The sequence below is a fragment of the Rana temporaria genome, chromosome 9 (genome assembly GCF_905171775.1).
Source record: "Rana temporaria chromosome 9, aRanTem1.1, whole genome shotgun sequence".
In the NCBI taxonomy this organism is placed as follows: Eukaryota; Metazoa; Chordata; class Amphibia; order Anura; family Ranidae; genus Rana; species Rana temporaria.
The window spans coordinates 165,827,524-165,854,351 of NC_053497.1; the positions used below are offsets into that span (position 1 = coordinate 165,827,524).

The 26,828-nt window shown below is 44.3% G+C and overlaps 1 protein-coding gene across 1 annotated transcript in view; it reads right to left on the bottom strand.

The window, feature by feature from the left end:
• LOC120914296 (class I histocompatibility antigen, F10 alpha chain-like) overlaps nt 1-26,515 on the bottom strand; it is an 81,646-nt gene extending 55,131 nt beyond the window's left edge. The window contains exons 1-2 of the mRNA XM_040324929.1: nt 26,354-26,515; nt 4,308-4,568 (exon numbers count right to left, since the gene is read on the bottom strand). Of these exons, the coding sequence (XP_040180863.1) occupies nt 4,308-4,568; nt 26,354-26,426 (334 nt within the window). The 5' untranslated portion in view covers nt 26,427-26,515. The remainder of the gene's footprint in view (nt 1-4,307; nt 4,569-26,353) is intronic.
• Between the last annotated feature and the right edge of the window lie 313 nt (nt 26,516-26,828).

Below are 26,828 nucleotides of genomic sequence, written 5' to 3' on the forward strand. Positions count from 1 at the left end.
GTGTTCACTTGGAATATTAATCTTTTGCAAGCACGTGATTGGTTGCTTGAAGCACATACTGCTTACATTTATTTAATAATTTTTCACTTTGCTTAGTGAATAACTTCCACTATTTATGCAAATAAATCCAAAAGTGTCCCATAAACAGAAGCACCAAGAGGGGTCACACCCACCATCATCACAATCAGAGGTCTCTGGGACCCCCAAAATCTGACATCCCACCTCCCTGCTATTGGATGATATGTATGTACCCACAATGCATTGCTCTGTGCATCCCATCCATAGGTCAGGTGAGAGGTGTGATGTGTATTCTCCAATCATGTCACATGAGAATTATAATATGGATTTAGCTCCGGCTGCTTCACAATTGTGTGACATGAAAGTGTCACCATTTCCAGTGTGACTTTGCTGTACCACTTCCCTGCGACTTCCTCTGATAAGAAGCATTCCTGTGCGACTCTGATGGATCTGTGTTTAGCCCTCACCTCTCCTCCCTGGTCCTCCTTGCTGCCTAAAAACTTCCCCCCAATCACATCCCAATCACACCTCAGTGTAGAGGAAATGGATGGATCACTCCCACTTTTGTGCACGTTTTTCCACTGTAAATGTGCGTCACACATCGGACATCCCATTCCCTGGAGTGGCTGCCCAACCTCAACAAATGCCCCAAAGACGCTCTAGAACATTGTCAGTCATGGAGTGCCCCATTTTTTTCAGTGTGCATTTTGGTGCGTTTGTAGAACATTTTGTCGCAGAGCAAAACACGCATCCGCTCACCGTGATTGGGGGTGTAATTAACAATTAGGCTGCATTTACATGCAACGCGCACAAAAAACGCATGCCTTACCGCACATTTCAGAAATTGCCATGGAGACAAGGCAAGCGTGATGCGTGTTTCTGAAAAATGCGCAAAGTGAGTGTTTTTTGTGCTGGTTGTCGCACGTTTGGAAACGCACAGACACAAACGCAGCCTAAATGGTAATGCAAGCTTGACGCACATTGTCATGCATTTTTTAAATGCATGACAAAGTGTAATTTTTCTTGCAGGTTGCCATGTGTTTGGAAAATGCGCAGATGCAAATGAATTGTAACGCATGCGCAACGCATGTTGCCATGCATTTGAGACACACAACAAAGTGCGCATTTTCAGTGTGGGTTGCCATGTGTTTGGAAATGTTCAGAGATGCAAATGCAGCGTAAATTGTACCACAAGTGTGACACACATTATTACACATTTTCAAAATGCACGGCAAACAAAGCGTGCGTTTTCTTGTGGGTTGCCATGCGTTCAAAAACACGCAGATAAAAGCACAGCCTAAATGGTAACACAAGTGTGATGCACATTGTTGTGTTTTTCTAAATACATGGCAAAGTGTGCATTCTCTCGTGGTTGCCATGCGTTTGGAAATGCACAGATACAAATGTAAGTATGATGTGCGGTGTAGTGCATTCTCAGAACACACGGCACTTGCGGGTTTCCCTTCATTCAGAAAAACACAGATGTGAATGAATGGTAATGCAGACACAACACGTTTTCAAAATGCTCAGCAAAGCGTGTGGTTTCTGTACAGGTTGCCACCCAAAAGGGAAACACACAGATGAGAACGCAGCCTAAATGGTAACACAAGCTCGAGGAGCGTTTCCATGCGTTTTTGATACGCACAGCAGAGCGTGCATTTTCTATGTGAGTTGTTTGCTGCTTAGAAACGCACAGATGCAAACGCAGCCTAAATGCCAATGCAAGCGCAACATGCAATTCTGCGTGGTTTTGAAATGCACAGCAACGCATGTTTTCTGTGCGTGTTGTCACACTTTCGGAAACAAGCAGATGCAAACGCATGTGTTTTGAAAATGTGCAGAAACGCACATGTGATCCTATTCAGGCTGCGTTTGGATCTGCGCATTTCTGAATGTAAAGCAACCTCCACAGAAAATGTGGTTTGTAAGTTAGGTTGTGTTCTCATCTGTGCATCTCTTAATGTGCGTTGTGTGATTTCTGTGCGGGTCGCCATGAATTTGGGAACGCACAGATGTGAACGCAGCCTACATGGCAAAGCAATGCCTGCCTGCCGGGTGTTTACTAATCATGTGGCAAAGTGCGTGTGTTCTGTGCGGGTTTCCACACGTTCAGAAATACGCAGATGTGACTGTCGGCTAATTGTTATAAAAACTCAATCGTGATTGGCAGATGTGTGTTCTGCTGTGCGACAAAACATTCTACAAATGCACCCAAATGTGTGACTCTGTGAGACCAAAAATGTTCTTGAGCCTCCTTGAGGTGTTTGTTCTGTATAGGGCTGGGCTGTCCATTCAAGTAAATGGGCCGCTATATGTGTGATGTGCGTTTAGGAGGGAAAAAAGCACAAAAACCGTGAGCGGGAACTTGTGTTTCTATTACACTGAGGTGTGATTGGGATGTACTCGGGGGAAGTATTTGGGCAGCAAGGATGACCAGGGAGAAGAGGTGAGGGTTAAATAATCCGATAAAGTGGCATTCTTATCTATACTGATGTGACTTCTGTGAGGTAACATAGAAGTCTATGGGGCCAAGTCACACTGAACGTCATACAAAAGTAGTGCAGGAACTATTTTTTGTTGCTGCGACTTGAGTCGTGGCAATTAAAACGCACTGATTGAAATACATGGGATGCGACTTTGAAGCCCCCTGAGAGCCAGGCTGATGAGGCCCTGATATGTACTGGCACCTCACCATACCTTCATCTAATTAAAGTGTATGTATAGATGAAGCTGTTGTAGTTTTTAGATGGGGGAGGGAAGGGTTACACCCCCATTAGGTTATATTTGCCGTCTCAGTCATTGGAATATTTCCCTCACTTTCTGATTTGCTGAGAATGATCACCGGGACAAATACAGAGGAGAACAGAAACTGATCACAATTGTTATTGCACCAATCAGCTTGTTTTACCCCTTAAAGTGGAACTTCAGTCATTTTCTCATCTTTCCATCCAATAAATCTCCTGCCCTTGTTGTTGTTGTTGTTGTTGTTTTAACTTTGGATAGTAAAACTTTTTTTTTTTGCTATCAAATACCTTATACACCCCACTTCCTGTTTCTTGTCTGGTAAAAAGCCTAGGCTTATGACATCATACACAGATCTTACTCGTGAGAGTTTACCAGGAAGGGAGGGGGGATGAGTCATAAGAGGCCCAATGAGAGCTGCAGAGCGGGAGGTGTATATGTGTAAATCCAGGAAGTGAACAGGCAGCAGCTTCAGCTGCCCACAGTTAAAATGGCTGCAGCCAAACTCAGTGAAGGGAGATTTCTGCAGCATATTTGGCAAATATAGAATCACAGTATATAAAAAATAATATGCAAAGAGGTTGGAGGGAAGCTTCAGAATGGCAAATAATTACAAATTATGCAGTTCCTCTTTAACTGTACTTTATTACATCTGTTTGGCTGTCAAAGGATTAAAATTAGATACACAACCTGTACAGAGAGAAGTCTGCTGCCTCCCATTGCTGACATTCTCCTAGAACTGCTGACTGTTGGGCTATTTTTGCACTAATACTTTGATTTACTCACATGAGAAAAAGCATGCAGCAAGTGAAGTCAGAGAGAGACTTAAAGTGTATGTCAGCCAAAAACATTTCTTTCTAGTTTTGGAGAGAGTGGGGGAGGATTACACCTCCTGCAGAGTTTTTATTGCTCCCCGGGGCTCCATTAGAGAGAATTTGGCTCATTTCCTGTCCTGCTGACAACATTTCACCAAAACAGGAAGTGAGGAAAACTCTGCAACTCGGACAGAGACGGAACTAAAAAACTGACATGAGTTCTAGTCTTCCTCTACTCTATTAATTAGAATCATGAATATTTCTAACTGTGTTTCTGTTGGAGATTTCCCCAAACTTTCTATTTGGTAGAATGTAGTCAGTAGGACAGGAAGTGAGAGTAAAAACCTGGCAGGGGTACTTCCCTTTCCAACTTTATTCAAAACTAAGAGAAAGAGTCCTGACTGGAAATACACTTTATTCTATCTGCTTGTTCTGGGGTCATGACCCAAAATATATGGAAGGCAATGAATCCGGATGACGGCCCGGCAGATAGAGAGCCGAGTATTAGAGATCAGCTCTGGTGTCCTCCATCTCTCAGTCCAGGTTTCCTAGAAGAAGTAGTTGTGTATATTTTATAGGTGAGATGATAATTCTCATCAGATGAGGAATTTATTCATCAAGCTGAGATCTTCTATAAATCTCATAGAATGTCCCCCCCCCTCCCCCCCGTATCCTGTCTGCAGAGTTTGTATTCGGTGTAATAAAGAAATAGAAATGTAAGAATTCTCTCACCTCCAGTCTGGTTGAATCGGCTCATCAATGTCTGTACATCATGCTTGGAAACAGCCTCATTGCCCCGACCTCTTTGTGTCTCCTCCTCCCAGAAATCAGATCCCAGTTTCTTCATCCACTCAGTCTTGGGAAGATCCTGTCGGGTGTCACTGTTATAATTTGATATCTCCTTATCATCCACATATCCGACTATAGAGTACACAGGGAGTCCGGATCCCGGAGAGGAGACTCCAGTGTCATAATACCGCAGAGAGTGACTGTCTGATAGAGAGACATACAGAGTGTTATATATACATCCTGTACACATCACACAGTATAATGTATATAATGATTACATACAGAGTGTTATATATACATCCTGTACACATCACACAGTATAATGTATATAATGATTACATACAGAGCGTTATATATACATCCTGTACACATCACACTGTATAATGTATATAATGATTACATACAGAGTGTTATATATACATCCTGTACACATCACACTGTATAATGTATATAATGATTACATACAAGTCTCATCACTGACCCCGATCACTGCCGGTGATCTGCCAATATGGTTCCGGCTATCAGGATGGTTCCTGTAAGGACTGCGCAGGCGCAATCCTTGCCGACGGAAATCTCCGAACCTCGGCCGGCATCCAGGGCGACGTGGAATTTGAGGAAAGTGGCCAGTCGGCCTCGCTTCGCTCGGACAGGTCGCTCGGCCTCCTGGCTCTTTTTTTAACATCTTCCAATCCACGGGGATGTTAAGGAATGAGCCTGGATGCTGGCCGAGGTTCGGAGATTTCCTTCGGCAAGGACTGCGCCCGCCCCCCCCAGAACCCCTGTTTTACTTACCTGACCCCTCGAAAGTCCCGCGCTCGTCCCCGTCATCCTCCTCGGTTCTCAGTCTAACCGTTGATTGGCTACAATGGATGGATTGAAAGCAGCGCAGCCATTGGCGTGCCCGCAAGAGCTTTCCACCATGAGAGCTTGCATGAAGATGGAAAGCTCTTGCGGGGGGAACCAAGACAGCCGCCGAGGGACCCCAGAAGACGTGGATCGGGACCACTGTGTGCAAAACAAGCTGCACAGTGGAGGCAAGTATGTTATGTTTGTTATTGAAAAAAATAATAATAATTTTACTTTAGTGTTCCTTTTAAGGGACAATTAAGTGTAGCACCCTGGGGTATAGACAGGGTTGCTCCTAAATGTACCTGCCAGGTATAGCAGCTATCTTGGCTAATTGATGAGGATCAATTGATTTCACTCTAATCTGTAATTGCTGCACTTCTCTCTTTTGCCGATAGGTGGCCGGGTACCTGGTGGCATTAGATATGAGAAGGGCAATGCAAGGTCAGATTATGGGTATATGGGTATACCAGCCAATGGGCAGGGGTTTTCTTAAATCCCTTGGCCTGCTGGGAGAACCTATATATTTGGGTGGAGTCAGGTGATCGGGGTTCGGTACCACCTGGATGGCTGTCTGGGTGGATGTGCGTTGTACTAGCCGGGCTGCAAAGCCGGAGTTTGGCTGCTGAGCTGTCTGAGGGCCTATCCAGAAGCAAGAGAGCAGCGCAGGGTTGGGATTGCAGCTTGTAGTCCAACCAGAAGTGACGGTTCTGCCATAAAGACATAATGAGCTAGTATGCATAGCATACTAGCCCATTATGAATTACTTGCCTCACATCGAAGCCCCTGCAGCAGTTCTTGTATCCCCCTCCAGCCGACGACATCTCTCCCAGGGTTACTTCCGGGTATCGTGGCTCCGGAGCTGTGATTGGTCAGAGCCGCAATGACGTCACTCCCACGCATGTGCGCGGGAGCCGCCAGTAACGTCACACTGACTGAAGCAACGGCACATACGTGTCAATGCTTCAGTTTGCTTTAGTGCGCATGTGCCAATGGGATTGGCACATGCAGGGGACAGGGGATCTCTCCTAGACAGTGCTGGTTTAGGAGATAGTCAGGGTAGCTACAGGTAAGCCTTATTATAAAGGGTTTACAATCACTCTAATCTTGCAAATACCTAAGGGTGTCCTGGCCCTAACCCTCTCTCCCAAAGTTCTGTTAAAGGGGTTGTAAAGCCTCGTGTTCTGCCTCCCTGTTTTACTCACCTGAGCCCGTTTGTTCCCTCGGCGGAGACACGCTGTACCTCTCTGCCCAGGGTTCTCGGCTCTTGATTGGATAGATTGATAGCAGCGCAGCCATTGGCTCTCACTGCTGTCAATCAAATCCAATGACGTGGGCACCAGGGGGTGGGGCCGACTCTGGCATTCTGTGTAAAATGCTGGACTCTGCAGAACGCCCGCAAGGTAGCCCCCAGGGAGAGCGCTTCCCCTAAGGGGTTTACCAATGCGAGGAGGAGCCGCGAGCAACATTGGGGGACCCCAGAACAGGAGGATCGGGGGGGCCACACTGTGCAAAATGAAATGCACAGTGGGGGTAAGTATGACATGTTTGTTATTTAACCACTTAAGCCCCAAGCCTGTTTTTCAGATTCGGCGTTTACATGAATAAAACATTTTTTTTTGCTAGAAAATTGCTTAAAACCCCCAAACATTAAATATATATTTTTTTTCTAACACCCTAGAGAATAAAATGACGGTCATCGCAATACTTTTTGTCACACTGTATTGGCACAGCGGTCTGACAAGCACACTTTTTTTTGGAAAAAATTCACTTTTTTGAATTAAAAAATAAGACAACAATAAATTTGGCCCAATTTTTTTATATATTGTGAAAGATAATGTTACGCCGAGTAAAATGATACCCAACATGTCACGCTTTAAAATTGCGCCCGCTCGTGGCATGGCGTCAAACTTTTACCCTTAAAAATCTTGATAGGCGACGTTTAAAAAATTCTATAGGTTGCATTTTTTGAGCTACAGAGTAGGTCTAGGGCTAAAATTATTGCTCTCGCTCTAACGATTGCGGCGATACCTCACTTGTGTGGTTTGAATACGGTTTTCATATGCGGGCACTACTCGCGTATGCGTTCGCTTCTGCGCGCGAGCTCGTCGGGACGGGGCACTTTAAAAAATATTTTTTTTTGTTTTCTTATTTATTTTTATTGATTTTATAATTTTTTACACTGAAATAATAAAAAAAAAAAATGTATCACTTTTATTCCTATTACAAGGAATGTAAACATCCCTTGTAATAGAAAAAAGCATGACAGGTCCTCTTAAATATGAGATCTGGGGTCAAAAAGACCTCAGATCTCATATTTAGACTTAAATGCAAAAAAATAAAAACATGGAAATTTTGTCATTTAAAAAAATGACAACAAAAAATTGTCTCTTTAAGACGCATGGCGGGACTGACGTTTTGACGTCACTTCCGCCCAGCAAAGCTATGAGGACGGGTGGGGGCCATCTTGCCCTCACTCGCGTCCTCACTGAAGAGCCAGCAGCACCCGATCGCCTCTGCCGCTACCGACGGCTCCGGTAAGCGGCGGAGGGCGCGGGAGAGTGGCGGGAGGGGGGGGTCCTCTCCCGCCACCGATAACGGCGATCTCACAACTTAAGTCGCACAGAATTGTATGACAATAGAAATCATTCACATCAATGTGACTCTGTGTGGTGCGATTTTGTAAAAACTTCTTGCACTACTTTGGTGTGAATAACAAGCATTTTTGCCCCATACAATATACAAACCACATCCAAGTTGTAATCGCATTGAGTAGTGTGAACCGAGCCTTACCGAGCAGATTTTGTTGGTAACAATATGTAAAGCAAACCAATGGAGAAGATCACTAAAACATGAAGAGGAGTTATAAAATGTCTCATTTCTGTAAGGGGGAGAAGTCACACCTCTGGTTACATGTGGTACTGCATACACCAGCACTGAGGCCTCGTACACACGACCGAACATGTTTGCTGAAACTCGTCCGCGGACCAGTTTCCGCAGACATGTTCAGTCGTCTGTACGGCCGACCGGACCGGATTCCCGGCCTAGCAGACAGGTTTCCAGCGGACCAATGTTTCTTAGCATGCTAAGAAACATGTACGCTGGAACCATGTCCATCGGACATGAGGGATGGTCAGTACAGCTCATCGGACATGTCCACTGGGCCAGAATCCCCCGCATGCGTCGAAGTGATTCGACGCATGCGTGAAAGCATTGACCTTCCAGGGTCGCGCACGTTGCCGCGTCATCGTCGCGGCCATGTCACTGCGTATCCTGTCCGCGGGGAATTTGGTCTGATGGTGTGTACAGCCATAAGACCAAATGATCCCAGCGGACATGTCCGATGAAAACGGTCCGCGGACCGTTTTCATCGGACAGGTCCCGTCGTGTGTACGAGGCCTGAGAATTATGGGACAGGTTGTATTTCTGCACAGCACATTTGTACATTCTACATATCATCATAGCCCGTTGGAGGGCACAGCCATGGCATGGAAGGTAAAGTGGTTGTAAACCCCTCGCCGTTTTTCACCTTAATACATTCTACGCATTAAGGTGAAAAACCTTCTGCCACTCATCATCCCCCCCGAGCCCCCCTTATACTTACCTGAGCCCCCCTTATACTTACCTGAGCCCCCCTTATACTTACCTGAGCCCCCCTTATACTTACCTGAGCCCTGTGTTTCCCACGATGGGAACGAGCACACCAGCTCCAGCCAGTGGGCTAGATTCAGATAAGTGTGCGGATCTTTAGATCTACGTAACCTCTCATCTCATTTACGTTACGCCGCCGCAAGTTTTTAAGGCAAGTGCTTTATTCACAAAGCACTTGCCTGTAACGTTGCGGCGGCGTATCGTAAATCGTAAATCCCCCGGCGAAATTCAAATTCGGCGGGTAGGGGCGTGTATCATTTAAATGATGCGTGTCCCCGCACCAAACGAACTGCGCATGTGCCAGCCACAACTGAATCCCAGTGCGCATGCTCCAAATGACGTCGGCAACTCGTCATGCTTTTGTTGTGAACGTAAATTACGTCCAGCCGTATTCGCGAACGACTTACGCAAACGACGTAAAAAATTCAAAACTCAGCGCGGGAACGACGGCCATACTTAACATAGGATACGCCGCACATACCCCTCATATAGCAGGGGTAACTATACGCCGGAAAAAGCCGAACGCAAACGACGTAAAAAAAAAAGCGCCGGACGGTCATTCGTTTCTGAATCGGCGTAACTCCTCATTTGCATATTCCTCGCGTATACAAACGGAAGCGCCACCTAGCGGCCAGCGTGAGATTGCAGCCTAAGATCCGACGGTGTAAGTCACTTACACCTGTCGGATCTTAGGGATATCTATGCGTAACCTGATTCTATGAATCAGGCGCATAGATACGACGGCCGGACTCAGAGATACGACGGCGTATCTCTTTTCTGAATCCGGCCCATTGTCTCATGTCCTGATTGGATAGATTGATAGCAGCCCAGCCATTGGCTCCCTCTGCGCCGGGGGTAGAGCCGAGTCCTGCTGTCTGCGTCTATGAATGCAGCAGCAGGACACGGCAGTGCGCTTGCACGGGTGACCCGTCGGAGAGCGTTTTTCCGATGGTACACTCGAGAAGAGGAGGAGCCAGGAGCGCCACAGAGGAACCTCAGAAGAGGAGGATCAGGGCCACTTTTTTTTTTCTTAAACACTGAACCTTTACAATCACTTTAACCACTTGCTTACCGGGCACTTAAACCCCCCTCCTGCCCAGACCAATTTTCAGTTTTCAGCGCTGATGCACTTTGAATGACAACTGCGCGGTCATACAACACTGTACCCAAATACATTTTTTATATTTTTTTTCCCCACAAAGAGAGATGTCTTTTGGTGGTATTTGATCACCTCTGCAGTTTTTAGTTTTTGTTAAAAAAAATTCAAAAGACCAAATAAAAGGGGAAAAGAATAATTATATTTTTGTATATTTTGTTATAAAATTTTGCAAACGGGTAATTTTTCTCTTTCATTGATGTACGCTGATGAGGCTGCAATGATAGGCTCCTATAGTCTTCACTGATGGGCACCGATAAGGTGGCAAGGGTGGGCACTGATAGGCGGCAAGGGTGGGCACTGAGAGGTGGCACTGAAGGGCATTGATAGGTGGCACTGAGAAGTGGCACTGATAGGTGGCAGTGATGGGCAGCAGTGCTAGGTGGCACTAATTGGCACCACTGGTGGGCATGGTAGGTGGCACTCGTGGGCATTGATATGTAGCACTCGTAGGCACTGGCAGGCGCAGATGAGGCAGATGTGTCTCCTTCCTCTTCGGGACCGATATCCCTTTGCACATAAGCCGGTGATCGGCTTTTTTTCCTCCTCACACCATAGTTGCCAACATTTGAAAAAAAATTCCAGGGACACTTTGCAGCACAGCTATTAATTAATTACCACACTCACTTCCCCGAAGCTCCACCCACTCCGCAGTATGTACAGGAGAGGAGGAGGAGTGCAGAGGGTATGATGGGGGCAGTGTGTACAGGAGAGGAGGAGGAGTGCAGAGGGTATGATGGGGGCAGTGTGTACAGGAGAGGAGGAGGAGTGCAGAGGGTATGATGGGGGCAGTGTGTACAGGAGAGGAGGAGGAGTGCAGAGGGTATGATGGGGGCAGTGTGTACAGGAGAGGAGGAGGAGTGCAGAGGGTATGATGGGGGCAGTGTGTACAGGAGAGGAGGAGGAGTGCAGAGGGCATGATGGGGGCAGTGTGTACAGGAGAGGAGGAGGAGTGCAGAGGGTATGATGGGGGCAGTGTGTACAGGAGAGGAGGAGGAGTGCAGAGGGTATGATGGGGGCAGTGTGTACAGGAGAGGAGGAGGAGTGCAGAGGGTATGATGGGGGCAGTGTGTACAGGAGAGGAGGAGGAGTGCAGAGGGTATGATGGGGGCAGTGTGTACAGAAGAGGAGGAGGAGGAGTGCAGAGGGTATGATGGGGGCAGTGTGTACAGGAGAGGCGGAGGAGTGCAGAGGGTATGATGGGGGCAGTGTGTACAGGAGAGGAGGAGGAGTGCAGAGGGTATGATGGGGGCAGTGTGTACAGGAGAGGAGGAGGAGTGCAGAGGGTATGATGGGGGCACTGTGTACAGGAGAGGAGGAGGAGTGCAGAGGGTATGATGGGGGCAGTGTGTACAGGAGCGGAGGAGTGCAGAGGGTATGATGGGGGCACTGTGTACAGGAGAGGAGGAGTGCAGAGGGTATGATGGGGCAGTATGTACAGGAGAGGAGGAGTGCAGAGGGTATGATGGGGGCAGTGTGTACAGGAGAGGAGGAGGAGTGCAGAGGGTATGATGGGGGCAGTGTGTACAGGAGAGGAGGAGGAGTGCAGAGGGTATGATGGGGGCAGTATGTACAGGAGAGGATGAGTGCAGAGGGTATGATGGGGCAGTGTGTACAGGAGAGGAGGAGGAGTGCAGAGGGTATGCTGGGGCAGTATGTACAGGAGAGGAGGTATGCTGGGGCAGTATGTACAGGAGAGGAGGAGTGCAGAGGGTATGCTGGGGCAGTATGTACAGGAGAGGAGGAGTGCAGAGGGTATGCTGGGGCAGTATGTACAGGAGAGGAGGAGTGCAGAGGGTATGCTGGGGCAGTATGTACAGGAGAGGAGGAGGAGTGCAGAGGGTATGCTGGGGCAGTATGTACAGGAGAGGAGGAGGAGTGCAGAGGGTATGCTGGGGCAGTATGTACAGGAGAGGAGGAGTGCAGAGGGTATGCTGGGGCAGTATGTACAGGAGAGGAGGAGTGCAGAGGGTATGATGGGCACAGTTAGTACGGGAGAGGAGTTTGGAGGGTATGGCGGTGGCATAATGGGGAGGGATTTCTTGTGGTGTCTATGGGGTAATCAGGAAGTGATGTTGGGAAGATAAGGGAAGGTAAGTGACCATGGAATGATGTCCCTCAGCTGGGGGGGGGGGGGGGTAGGAAGCAGCTTGGAGTGATGTCTGTATGACGTGATCTGGGGGTGATGCAAGCTGGGGGCAGTATGTACAGGAGAGGGGGACTGAGAAGTGGTCAGATAGCGATGTATATAATAAAAAAAAACTCATCCACTAAAAACATTTAAAACAATGAATCATACAACAGTACTAGATGTAAGTACAGATCTATGTAATCCAGTTCATAGCACTCTGTATCCAATCCAATTGCTCAGACTAGATAATGTGGGGTCATTTATAGCCATTCATGTAACCTGTGTGTAAGTGGTGAGTTCACACTTCTGATTGCACAGACTCAGAACCTGTATACATGTACAATCAGAGGTGTGAACTCACCACATACACACACAGGTTACATGAATGGCTATAAATGACCCCACATTATCTAGTCTGAGCAATTGGATTGGATGATGTTTGCACAGAGTGTTCCTGCTTAGAAGTAATCTGCCAAAATGTGTTTGGGCTGCAGACCTCAGCCCCCTCCCCCTCACTATCTCCTTTGATCCTTCTCCTAAGAAAAAATCTCCTTGAAAGTTTGTACTACTATCCACCCTAGGAAACTTCTCCCAGAAAAGTTCAGCTCACTCACCTCCTCCCTTCCTCTGGCCAGCCGACAGGAGCTACAGTGAGCTCCGCCTCCAAAGGTCTCACAGCACACCGCGCTGCTGATTGGAGGGGGAGGCTGAGATAACAAGGACCCCGCACAGCACGAGACTGGAAGGAGGGGAGGGAACAGAAAGGAGCTTTGCATCCCAAACACACACCGCAGGCTCAGGTCCCTGCTGAGACCCAGAAGCCGCACCTGCCTTCCCCAATAGCCGGGACAAGTCCCGGCAGGCTAAATTAGCTGGGACTAGGTCCCAAATAACGGGACTGTCCCTTTAAAAACGGGACAGTTGGCAAGTATGCTCACACTATAAGCGTGAGGAGATTACTGAGCTTTTGTTTACATCACGTGATCAGCTGTCATTGGCTGACAGCTGATCATGTGGTAATGGGCCAGGATCGGCCCCTTACTCGGATCTGTGATCACCTGAGCATTTGTTGGCAATTGTTGGCAATGACACCGTCCTAATCGGTGCGACGCCGCATCTGCTGCTAAGCCCTGGTTCACATTGGAGCGATTTCTCAAACAAATTGATATCAAGTTGCATCCTATTGCCGGCAATGGCACCGCTCCAATCGGTGCGACGCCGACATTGCGGCACCACACCGATTTGCAAAAGAAGTTCCTGCACTACTTTTGCCGATTTCAGGTGCGACTTCAATAGACATCTGTGCATGAAACCACACAGATATCTTCCAAGTAGCACCTGAAATCGCAGCGACCTGCTACTTTGAAATCGCGATACTTCAAGTGAAGAAGAACAATTTCAAAAGTAGCATCAATGTGAACCTGCGCCATCGCTCATGGCGATACCTCATGTGTGATGTGAACACCATTTACATATGTGTGTGCGTGATCTACCTTTATTTTTAACCTTTACACTGTCCCTTTATTATTTTTTTTAATCACAAGAAATGTAAACATCCCTTGTGATAGAAATAAGGCATGACAGGTCCTCTTTATGGAGACATCTGGGATCTATAAGACACTTTTTAGACGTGGAATATTTGGTATAACACAAACCCATATGTTATCAAAAATCTAGTATTATATTGTGTTTGTGCTAAAATAGATTTGAGACCCGCGCTATTGACAAAAGACGTCAACAGCGCGGCTCTCAGGTGCCAACTGGACGTCTTTGGACGTCATTTCAAGTGCAGTACCCGCGCGCGCCCCTGGGGGGCGCGCAGCGGGTAAACACTGTCCCAGCGCATCGCTTGGGAGCCGATGCGTGTACCTGGCGGCCGCGATGTCCGCCGGATACACGCGATCGTTGGTAAGACAGCGGGGACGTGGAGCTCTGTGTGTAAACACAGAGCTCCACGTGCTGTCAGAGGAGAGGAGACCGATCTGTGTCCCTTGTACATAGGGACACAGCATCGGTCACCTCCCCCAGTCACCCCCCTCCCCCCACACAGTTAGAACACACCCAGGGAATACATGTAACCCCTTCCTCACCCCCTAGTGTTAACCCCTTCACTGCCAGTCACATTTATACAGTAATTAGTGCATTTTTATAGCACTGATCGCTGTATAAATGTGAATGGTCCCAAAATTGTGTCAAAAGTGTCCGATACGTCCGCCGCAATATCGCAGTCCCAATAAAAATCGCAGATCGCCGCCATTACTAGTAAAAAAAAAAATAATAAAAAAAAAATCATAATTCTGTTCCCCATTTTGTAGGCGCTATAACTTTTGCACAAACCAGTCGCTTATTGCGATTTTTTTTTTTTTTTTTACAAAAATACGTCGAAAAATATGTATCGGCCTTAACTGAGAAAAAAAATATTTTTTTTTAAAAAAAAATTGGGATATTTATTATAGCAACAAGTAAAAAATATATATATATCTATATCAGTTACCTCCCCCTAATGGCCAATATCCATATGGGGGCCCTGGTTCATATGGGCAAGATCCCCAGCAATGGGGTTTTCACAAACCCGGCCAGGGAGTCAAACGAGCCGGAGACCCCATAGAGGAGTCAGAGGGGGAAGAAGGTTACGACTTAAAGAGGCAAAGAGTCTAACATCTTCCGGTATTTTCAACCTTAGTACTGTAACCCTTAACAAAGCTGAACAAACAATTCTGGACAAGGGTTTGAAGTTTGTTTTACCACGTCAACTAAACAAATTTGAGACCTATATGGATACATATAAGTTTATACGTAAGCTCAACATCAAAAGGTATATGCTTTCCAACCCCATTGTTCAAACCCAGCCGAATACCACAGACTTCAGACATACAGGTCTTTCCAATGCATCTTTGTACAATCCTCCTGGGGGTACGGCTCCATCAATTAAAGTCTTTAGGGACATTGTCCTTAGAGACTTGGATCGTCTCCCCATTAAAAAAACACAATCTAACCATACCCTTAAAGCAGGCCTTGACTCTTTGTGTGACAACAAACAAATTGTCATTAGGCCTGCAGATAAGGGGGGAGGCATAGTGGTCCTCAATAGAACCGACTATTTAGCCGAGATGGACAGAATTTTGGGAGATAGAGACACCTATACTCCCTTAGCGTGTGACCCTAAAAATTCATACCTCAACCAGTTAACTAAACTTATTTCTAAAGGTTACAAGGACGGTATTCTTAATAAAAAAGAGAAACTGTACCTAGTACCCAAGGCTCCAAGAACACCAGTTATTTATTATTTACCGAAAATCCATAAACATCTTACCTGCCCCCCGGGACGTCCTATTGTAAGTGGGATAGATTCCCTTACTTCCCGGGTGGGCAGGTATATTGATTTTTTTCTACAACCTTTAGTTTCCAGGATGCCCTCTCATCTAAAGGACTCCAGACATGTTATTAATTTATTATCTAATTTCAAACCCTCTTCAAATATGTGGCTTGTCACAGCTGACGTTACGTCACTTTATACGGTGATTCCCCACGATCTAGGTTTAGCGGCAGTAGAGTATTACCTTCGTCGGGACTCTGGTCTTTTTGATGAACAAATTTTTTTTATAATGGAGTTATTGCATTTTGCTGCGACTAGAAATTATTTCTGGTTTCAAAACCAATTCTACCGGCAAGATAGGGGCGTGGCTATGGGGGCAAAATACGCCCCCAGCCTGGCCAACTTATTTATGGCCATGTGGGAGGAGGATGTCGTCTATGTTTGCCGACAACCCCAGCTTAAGCTGTGGGTCAGGTACATTGACGACATCCTCCTCCTATGGGATGGCCCCCTTATGGAGCTTCAATCTTTTATGTCTTTTCTCAACAACAACGAGAGAGGCATTCACCTCAATTTTGAGGCAAGTCAATCTAGCATCAATTTTCTAGATCTTACAATTTTTGTCCAGGATGATGGTTTCTGTACGAGTACCTTCTTTAAAGGCACAGACAGAAACTCTTACATCCCCACGGATAGTTGCCATCATGACTCTTGGCTAAAATCTGTGCCTAAAAGCCAGTTTCTGCGTATTAAACGCAATTGTTCCAACGAGTCAGATTTTTTGGTACAATCTGATATCTTGATGAATAGATTTTTGGAAAAAGGTTATGACCAGGGTACCCTTACATCCACATTAAATGAGGTTAAAGGTATTGACAGGATCGATTTGTTGAAAAATAAACCACGTGACAACAGTAGAATGCCTGTTGTTCCCTTTGTTACTACTTTTTCCACCCAGCATTTTAGTGTTAAAAAACTTTTAAAAAAACATTGGCACATCCTTAAAAATGACCCAATTTTGGGCCCTGTCTTGCCAGACAACCCACAGGTGATTTTTAAGGGGGGTTCGGCCTTGAGACACAAATTGGCCCCCAATGTTCTCGAGCCACCGGTCATTAAAACTACCTTTCTCAATTCATTTACCGGTTTCTATCAGTGTAGGAAATGCCGGGTGTGTTCCATCAGTGGTTGTGAACATAGAAGAACACACCTTTTTGTCTCCACGGTCACAGGTGAACAACACACTATCAAACCTTTTATTACGTGTGCGACCGAAGGGGTGGTCTACTTACTCCAGTGCCCATGTGGGCTCCAGTATGTGGGCAGAACCAAGAGAGCCCTCTCAGTGAGACTTAATGAACACATTAGCAATATCTTAGCCGGTTATGTGAACCATTCGGTTTCTAAACATTACCGTTTGGTTCATAACAGGGACCCTTCAAAAACTATTTTCTTGGGGATTGATAGATATGCTCCACATTGGCGTGGCAGTCCACTAGTGAGGAGCATCTCTAAATCTGAAATGCAGTGGATCCATAGGATTAAGAGTTATACTCCCTATGGACTCAACATAGAGGTTGATGTCAATGCCTTTATTGACAATTCTTAAATAGAACATTTTTTAATCATTCTGTTTGATTTATTCAGTCATTTGTGAACTCGATCTGGGTGACGGGGTGATCTACAAGATGACCTTTGGGAGTTTTATTTTATTTTTTCTATTTTCTCCCTATTTTTAATTTTTTAATATTTTACACATTTGACCAAAGATGGTCCTGCTATTCACTGGTCCATATCAATGTTCACTTTATAATATAATTCTATTTATTTAGATGCATTTTTGGTATATTTTTCACAATACACCATTAGATTTATGTCACATTGTAACATAATTTTTTGTATATTTATACTATTCTCAATTAATTATCATCTAATCATTTTTTCTTGGAGCTCGTGCACTCACAGCACAATTTTTATCACATTTTATATTTATGCATTATTTATTTGCATTTAATTAATGCATCTTATTCACAATTTATATATAAAATATTTGGCTATTGTCATGCTAAATTTTGACAATATTTTTCAATTTTTTATTTTTATACACCTTTTTCCTATTTGTTTCACTATTACTTTTCATATATATTTATTAGTGTCATAGTGTCTTTTTTTTTTCTCTTGATTTTTAGAGAATAATCACAAATAGTTTCTCATTTAAGATGATCAAACTTCCTTAATATAAATTTGTATATAATTGGTATAGCTGAATGAGTTCCTTACACATTTGGACCTGCACTGCTATTCACCTATTTTACCACAAGATGGCCATCTAGCTTATGTTATGTCAAAGCCTTTCCTGGTTTTGTTTTTTATGCGTTCCAGCATGGCCTTCTTGGCGGTCACTTAGCCCGTGACTCAGATCGAGGCTTGGTTTTAGCCTATTTATATGTGTGGTGTCAGCACGTCGCCCGTGCCCCTTGATGACGTCAACTTGTGACGAAACGTGCGTCGGGAAGGTAGCGTGCTGACGCAAGACGTTTTGTTCGTTCCGTGTGGACGGGCGATTGCTAGAGCCGGCCGGCTTCTATCTATTATCCTGCTTTTAAACCTGTAAGTGTACTATTTTTTAAATAAATCCCTCAACTTGCATACTTCACTATGTGGGCATTATCGTTTTTTCCATGCACCCACTGATCTTTACATACCGGAGGACCTGTAGGATATATCACTGCGAGAGGATTTTAAAGGCCCTGGCTAGGGGTTTAGCCACATGTTTATATTGCCTACGTTCTGGTAAGCCTTTTAAAATTAGGGTGTTCTGGTGGTGGTGGTCCCTTGAGTCACGAATAACTTGTACACACTGGTCCTGCTGTACTTCACCATTGAGTTCCTTCTTTTTGTGTGTGACACGCCGTGATCCTGTGGCTCTTGGATTGGGAAGTTTCAACATCTACCCCCTTGTCATCCCCCTACGAGGACCATCAAAAGGCCCTGGCTGGGGTTTGCAGCCGCAAGCTGGTTATTGCTTGCCATTTGGTAAGCCTCCATTTTTTATCTAGTGGTGTTGGTTATCGTCTATGTTTTCAACAGTCTATTCATTATTGAAGAACCTGCCTGTAATGATCGTTGATTGATACAAAGACTCTTTTTGCCAGTCATTGGTTTTATTCCTCTTTCATTTAGGGGTTTTCTTTGCATCCACAACATTCTCAATATCTTTTTATTATCAACTGTTTGTCTAGTTTAGTTTTTTATTAATAGCGCAACATTCTCCCTGTTTCTTATGTGATTTGTGTTTGTATGACACTGTTATGTTGCAGCTTAGCTAGTCAATTTAAATGTTAAAGCGCGGTATTTTTTCTTTTTCTGTTACTAGTTGTTTACATACAATTATTACTGCAGCTTTTGTTGAGTTTAGTGGGGTCACTCCATTTACCCATATATTATGGATATTTTTTCATACAGAGCTTCGAGGAAGGTAGACACTTCCGGAGTCTTTGAGTCCTATAAGGAAGATGAGGGTGACCTTAATGGCATCTTCACCAGACTTAAAAATCTTACCGTATCTGAGACTCACACTCAATGGGACATAGCTTACCTAGAGACCTACGTCAAACAAAGTATGGTACCTAGAAGTCTGAGGTGGGAAGTTCCCCCTCAGAAGGGGGATATAGAACTTACCGATTGGTATAAATACTTTAATGATGCAGGGGTTAAGTTCCTCCAGTTTTTGATTGGGAGGAAACTCCACAAACTGACCAAACTGGATGATGAAATTAAATTAATTGAAGAGAAACTCAAACCTCTCCGTGATACCCCTGAATTTAAAGAAAAATCCCAAATATTATCCAACTATCTAGAAAAAGAGGATAGAGACCAAAAAAATAAGAAAAAGAAAAAGTATAATAGGGACTTGATAGACTATCATGATCAAGTGGTCTTTGCCTGGCAAAGAAAAATCCTAGCCGATAATGTTGCTGAGACTATGGAAACCAACCAACTCGATACGCCTTTATTGGCACAACAGGCAATATTTCCCCACCCTCATGCTAATCTTTTTTCTCATACTCGCCCTTTTGATGGATCTCCCTTTAGAGCCCCTAAGGGGAATAAAGGGCATTCATCATCCCAACAATATTCCCTTCCCCAAAGGACAGCTAAAGGCAATCAGAACTCTAAGAATGTGAGAGGTCGCAATTCCTCTATCCCTCAGAACTCCCAACCTGTTAGAGCCTCTCAACCGAGAACACAGGGCTATCCCGTTAATATGGGTGTCCCACCACCTTATGTACCACCTTATAGGGGTGTGCCTTTCCCATACCCTCCCCCCTATGGATATGGTACTGGCCCCACTCATTTTGAACCACCTCCTGTGGCTAATAGGAACACTGATTACCAGGTAGACATCCAAAATAGATTCTATCCTCTCCGTGATAGAGATGGCCCCACTGATACTTATGCTAAGGAGATTACTCCTTATCATGGTAATCCAAGGGGGATTAATCCATCTTCTCAGTTACCTCCCCCTAATGGCCAATATCCATATGGGGGCCCTGGTTCATATGGGCAAGATCCCCAGCAATGGGGTTTTCACAAACCCGGCCAGGGAGTCAAACGAGCCGGAGACCCCATAGAGGAGTCAGAGGGGGAAGAAGGTTACGACTTAAAGAGGCAAAGAGTCTAACATCTTCCGGTATTTTCAACCTTAGTACTGTAACCCTTAACAAAGCTGAACAAACAATTCTGGACAAGGGTTTGAAGTTTGTTTTACCACGTCAACTAAACAAATTTGAGACCTATATGGATACATATAAGTTTATACGTAAGCTCAACATCAAAAGGTATATGCTTTCCAACCCCATTGTTCAAACCCAGCCGAATACCACAGACTTCAGACATACAGGTCTTTCCAATGCATCTTTGTACAATCCTCCTGGGGGTACGGCTCCATCAATTAAAGTCTTTAGGGACATTGTCCTTAGAGACTTGGATCGTCTCCCCATTAAAAAAACACAATCTAACCATACCCTTAAAGCAGGCCTTGACTCTTTGTGTGACAACAAACAAATTGTCATTAGGCCTGCAGATAAGGGGGGAGGCATAGTGGTCCTCAATAGAACCGACTATTTAGCCGAGATGGACAGAATTTTGGGAGATAGAGACACCTATACTCCCTTAGCGTGTGACCCTAAAAATTCATACCTCAACCAGTTAACTAAACTTATTTCTAAAGGTTACAAGGACGGTATTCTTAATAAAAAAGAGAAACTGTACCTAGTACCCAAGGCTCCAAGAACACCAGTTATTTATTATTTACCGAAAATCCATAAACATCTTACCTGCCCCCCGGGACGTCCTATTGTAAGTGGGATAGATTCCCTTACTTCCCGGGTGGGCAGGTATATTGATTTTTTTCTACAACCTTTAGTTTCCAGGATGCCCTCTCATCTAAAGGACTCCAGACATGTTATTAATTTATTATCTAATTTCAAACCCTCTTCAAATATGTGGCTTGTCACAGCTGACGTTACGTCACTTTATACGGTGATTCCCCACGATCTAGGTTTAGCGGCAGTAGAGTATTACCTTCGTCGGGACTCTGGTCTTTTTGATGAACAAATTTTTTTTATAATGGAGTTATTGCATTTTGCTGCGACTAGAAATTATTTCTGGTTTCAAAACCAATTCTACCGGCAAGATAGGGGCGTGGCTATGGGGGCAAAATACGCCCCCAGCCTGGCCAACTTATTTATGGCCATGTGGGAGGAGGATGTCGTCTATGTTTGCCGACAACCCCAGCTTAAGCTGTGGGTCAGGTACATTGACGACATCCTCCTCCTATGGGATGGCCCCCTTATGGAGCTTCAATCTTTTATGTCTTTTCTCAACAACAACGAGAGAGGCATTCACCTCAATTTTGAGGCAAGTCAATCTAGCATCAATTTTCTAGATCTTACAATTTTTGTCCAGGATGATGGTTTCTGTACGAGTACCTTCTTTAAAGGCACAGACAGAAACTCTTACATCCCCACGGATAGTTGCCATCATGACTCTTGGCTAAAATCTGTGCCTAAAAGCCAGTTTCTGCGTATTAAACGCAATTGTTCCAACGAGTCAGATTTTTTGGTACAATCTGATATCTTGATGAATAGATTTTTGGAAAAAGGTTATGACCAGGGTACCCTTACATCCACATTAAATGAGGTTAAAGGTATTGACAGGATCGATTTGTTGAAAAATAAACCACGTGACAACAGTAGAATGCCTGTTGTTCCCTTTGTTACTACTTTTTCCACCCAGCATTTTAGTGTTAAAAAACTTTTAAAAAAACATTGGCACATCCTTAAAAATGACCCAATTTTGGGCCCTGTCTTGCCAGACAACCCACAGGTGATTTTTAAGGGGGGTTCGGCCTTGAGACACAAATTGGCCCCCAATGTTCTCGAGCCACCGGTCATTAAAACTACCTTTCTCAATTCATTTACCGGTTTCTATCAGTGTAGGAAATGCCGGGTGTGTTCCATCAGTGGTTGTGAACATAGAAGAACACACCTTTTTGTCTCCACGGTCACAGGTGAACAACACACTATCAAACCTTTTATTACGTGTGCGACCGAAGGGGTGGTCTACTTACTCCAGTGCCCATGTGGGCTCCAGTATGTGGGCAGAACCAAGAGAGCCCTCTCAGTGAGACTTAATGAACACATTAGCAATATCTTAGCCGGTTATGTGAACCATTCGGTTTCTAAACATTACCGTTTGGTTCATAACAGGGACCCTTCAAAAACTATTTTCTTGGGGATTGATAGATATGCTCCACATTGGCGTGGCAGTCCACTAGTGAGGAGCATCTCTAAATCTGAAATGCAGTGGATCCATAGGATTAAGAGTTATACTCCCTATGGACTCAACATAGAGGTTGATGTCAATGCCTTTATTGACAATTCTTAAATAGAACATTTTTTAATCATTCTGTTTGATTTATTCAGTCATTTGTGAACTCGATCTGGGTGACGGGGTGATCTACAAGATGACCTTTGGGAGTTTTATTTTATTTTTTCTATTTTCTCCCTATTTTTAATTTTTTAATATTTTACACATTTGACCAAAGATGGTCCTGCTATTCACTGGTCCATATCAATGTTCACTTTATAATATAATTCTATTTATTTAGATGCATTTTTGGTATATTTTTCACAATACACCATTAGATTTATGTCACATTGTAACATAATTTTTTGTATATTTATACTATTCTCAATTAATTATCATCTAATCATTTTTTCTTGGAGCTCGTGCACTCACAGCACAATTTTTATCACATTTTATATTTATGCATTATTTATTTGCATTTAATTAATGCATCTTATTCACAATTTATATATAAAATATTTGGCTATTGTCATGCTAAATTTTGACAATATTTTTCAATTTTTTATTTTTATACACCTTTTTCCTATTTGTTTCACTATTACTTTTCATATATATTTATTAGTGTCATAGTGTCTTTTTTTTTCTCTTGATTTTTAGAGAATAATCACAAATAGTTTCTCATTTAAGATGATCAAACTTCCTTAATATAAATTTGTATATAATTGGTATAGCTGAATGAGTTCCTTACACATTTGGACCTGCACTGCTATTCACCTATTTTACCACAAGATGGCCATCTAGCTTATGTTATGTCAAAGCCTTTCCTGGTTTTGTTTTTTATGCGTTCCAGCATGGCCTTCTTGGCGGTCACTTAGCCCGTGACTCAGATCGAGGCTTGGTTTTAGCCTATTTATATGTGTGGTGTCAGCACGTCGCCCGTGCCCCTTGATGACGTCAACTTGTGACGAAACGTGCGTCGGGAAGGTAGCGTGCTGACGCAAGACGTTTTGTTCGTTCCGTGTGGACGGGCGATTGCTAGAGCCGGCCGGCTTCTATCTATTATCCTGCTTTTAAACCTGTAAGTGTACTATTTTTTAAATAAATCCCTCAACTTGCATACTTCACTATGTGGGCATTATCGTTTTTTCCATGCACCCACTGATCTTTACATACCGGAGGACCTGTAGGATATATCACTGCGAGAGGATTTTAAAGGCCCTGGCTAGGGGTTTAGCCACATGTTTATATTGCCTACGTTCTGGTAAGCCTTTTAAAATTAGGGTGTTCTGGTGGTGGTGGTCCCTTGAGTCACGAATAACTTGTACACACTGGTCCTGCTGTACTTCACCATTGAGTTCCTTCTTTTTGTGTGTGACACGCCGTGATCCTGTGGCTCTTGGATTGGGAAGTTTCAACATCTACCCCCTTGTCATCCCCCTACGAGGACCATCAAAAGGCCCTGGCTGGGGTTTGCAGCCGCAAGCTGGTTATTGCTTGCCATTTGGTAAGCCTCCATTTTTTATCTAGTGGTGTTGGTTATCGTCTATGTTTTCAACAGTCTATTCATTATTGAAGAACCTGCCTGTAATGATCGTTGATTGATACAAAGACTCTTTTTGCCAGTCATTGGTTTTATTCCTCTTTCATTTAGGGGTTTTCTTTGCATCCACAACATTCTCAATATCTTTTTATTATCAACTGTTTGTCTAGTTTAGTTTTTTATTAATAGCGCAACATTCTCCCTGTTTCTTATGTGATTTGTGTTTGTATGACACTGTTATGTTGCAGCTTAGCTAGTCAATTTAAATGTTAAAGCGCGGTATTTTTTCTTTTTCTGAAAAAATATATATATATTTTTAAAATTGTCGCTCTTTTTTTGTTTATAGCGCAAAAAATAAAAAACGCAGAGGTGATCAAATACCACCAAAAGAAAGCTCTATTTGTGGGGAAAAAAGGACGCCAATTTTGTTTGGGAGCCACGTCGCACGACCGCGCAAATGTCAGTTAAAGTGACGCAGTGCCGGAAGCTGAAATTTCGCCTGGAAACGAAGGGGGTTTATGTGCCCAGTAAGCAAGTGGTTAAACAATTGCAAGCATATTTTGTGACATATCAAATTACATCGGCCATCATTTATTTTGAGATGCCCTTTGCTTATGGAAAATATATCATTGTTTCGGGGTTTAACCACTTCAATACCGGAGACTTTCACCCCTTCCTGCCCGGGACAATTTTGTCGCACTTTGAATGACAATTGCGCAGTCATACAAGACTGTACCCAAACTACATTTTTATAATTTTTTTCCCACAAATAGATATTTCTTTTGGTGGTATTTGATCACCTCTGCGTTTTTTTATTTTTTGCTAAAGAAACTAAAAAAGACAGACATTTAAAAAAATAAATTCAAGTTTTTCTTTGTTTCTGTTATAAAATATTGTCTTCTCCTTCACTGACGGGCACTGATGAGTCGACACTGATATGTAGAATTGATGGGCACTGATATGCAGCACTGATGGGCACTGATATGCAGCACTGATAGGCGACACTGATATGCAGCACTGATGGGCGCTGATAGGTGGCACTGATATGCAGCATTGATGGGCATTGACAGGTGGCACTGATATGCAGCACTGAGTGGCCAGGTACTGACAGGTGTTAATGCTGGGCATTGATTGGCACTGTGATGGACACTGGCAATATGGTGGGCACTGATTGGCACTTTTTTAGGCACTGATTGGCAGCTAATGGGTACATTTGATGGGGGGCTGTGCTGATAATCAATTTGCTGATTATCAGCACAGACCCCCCCTCTGACAGGGAGAGCCGCCGATCGTCTCTCCCTGTCAGCGCGAACCTGAGGAATGCCATTTCCTGGCACTTCCTGGTTCACGTGATGATCAGCTGTGATTGGTCACAGCTGATCACATGGTAAGAAGCCTCTGTCAGAGGCTGCTTACCACGATCTGAGATGCTGCATGTCAGACTGACACGCCGCGATCGCCGCAATCCCCCACGGTGGCATGCTGGCATGTTATCCTGCTGGACGTCATATGACGCTCAGTCAGGATAATAGAACCACTTCACGGCCGTCAATCTGCTATAGGCCGGGTGGTTAAAGTAACTTTTTAGCAAGAAATATTGATGCCAACTTATGTGAAAAAATATAAAAATTGCTCCGATAGAGAAGGTTAAACACGGAGAGATTTATGTTCTCTTCCTGCGCTGTGTGACATCCATTATATGGACAGGAAGGGAAAATCTCTCTCATATCACAAAGCTGAAGCTCTATCCAAAACTGAGGAGCCAATTACCTAGAGCCATTTTTTTATTTTAGCTGACGTGGGGGGGGGGGGGGGTAAAACCTCTGTATTTTGCCACCTGTGTCTCATTAGGGGGATTGCCCGTCACTTCCTGTCCTGTAGACACAACAGGAAGTGAGAGGAAATCCCGTTTTAGATGTCACAGTGACCCCATTGGAAGTTTTCTCCTCTGTTCTTCTTCTGGTGACAACACAAAATGTTGGATGTCCTCTCAGTTTTATTCCCGGTGACATTGGTGATCAGGACACAGAGAGGGAGAATCTCCCTAATGAGGACACAGATGGCAATACAAACCTGACAGAGGATCAAACCCCTCACCACTCCATCCTAATCTGAAATACAAGTTATATTTCCCATCACACAGATGAGACTGAGCACAGCGCCCCCTCCAGGATGAGATCTATAAGAGGAAATAGGTGTGATGAGTGAGAAGGTGAAATGTATTGTCAGCTGATACATTGTAATGTCTTCTGACCCCCCTGACCTCTCCGTCCAATCATCAGCTCCGTACACAAGATCAATAAAGATCCTTCAGAGCCTGGAGAGCCGTATTGTCATCTTCACACAGACAGGACATGGTTGTCACTTCCACAATACTTCTACCTTTATCACTAAACATTGATTTCTACCATTCTATACAACACTTGGAGGAAATCCCCCCACTGACAAGATGTCATCTATATTGTCCTCTACTTACCACACTCCACCCCTGACACCCCCAGAATAATCAGGATGAGGGGGGTCATCATCTTCATCCTCCCCGCTGTCATCTATAGAGAGACCCCAAAACACGACAACCTCCACTTCACCCAGATCAGGACAGTCTGTGTACAGGAAGGCGGAGCTCTGTGCTGATTGGTGGAGGCTTCCTCTCTCTCCAATAGGAAAATGATTACATAGAGGATCACCAGTTACCAGGCAGAATAACATAACGAAGGTTGGAGATGAGAAGCCACAAAGTGAAAGTGAAACCTGCAGACATTCCACCAATAGAGTTCTAGGAATCCCCCAAATCATTTCCTAATGGGAGAGATTCACAGGAGGAGACCAATCACAGGAGGAGACCAATCACAGGAGGAGACCAATCACAGGAGGGATCTCTACTTATTCATCTACAGAGAACCCTCCACACCAGAGAAGGAGCTTACAATCTAATGACCCCCCACTGACAT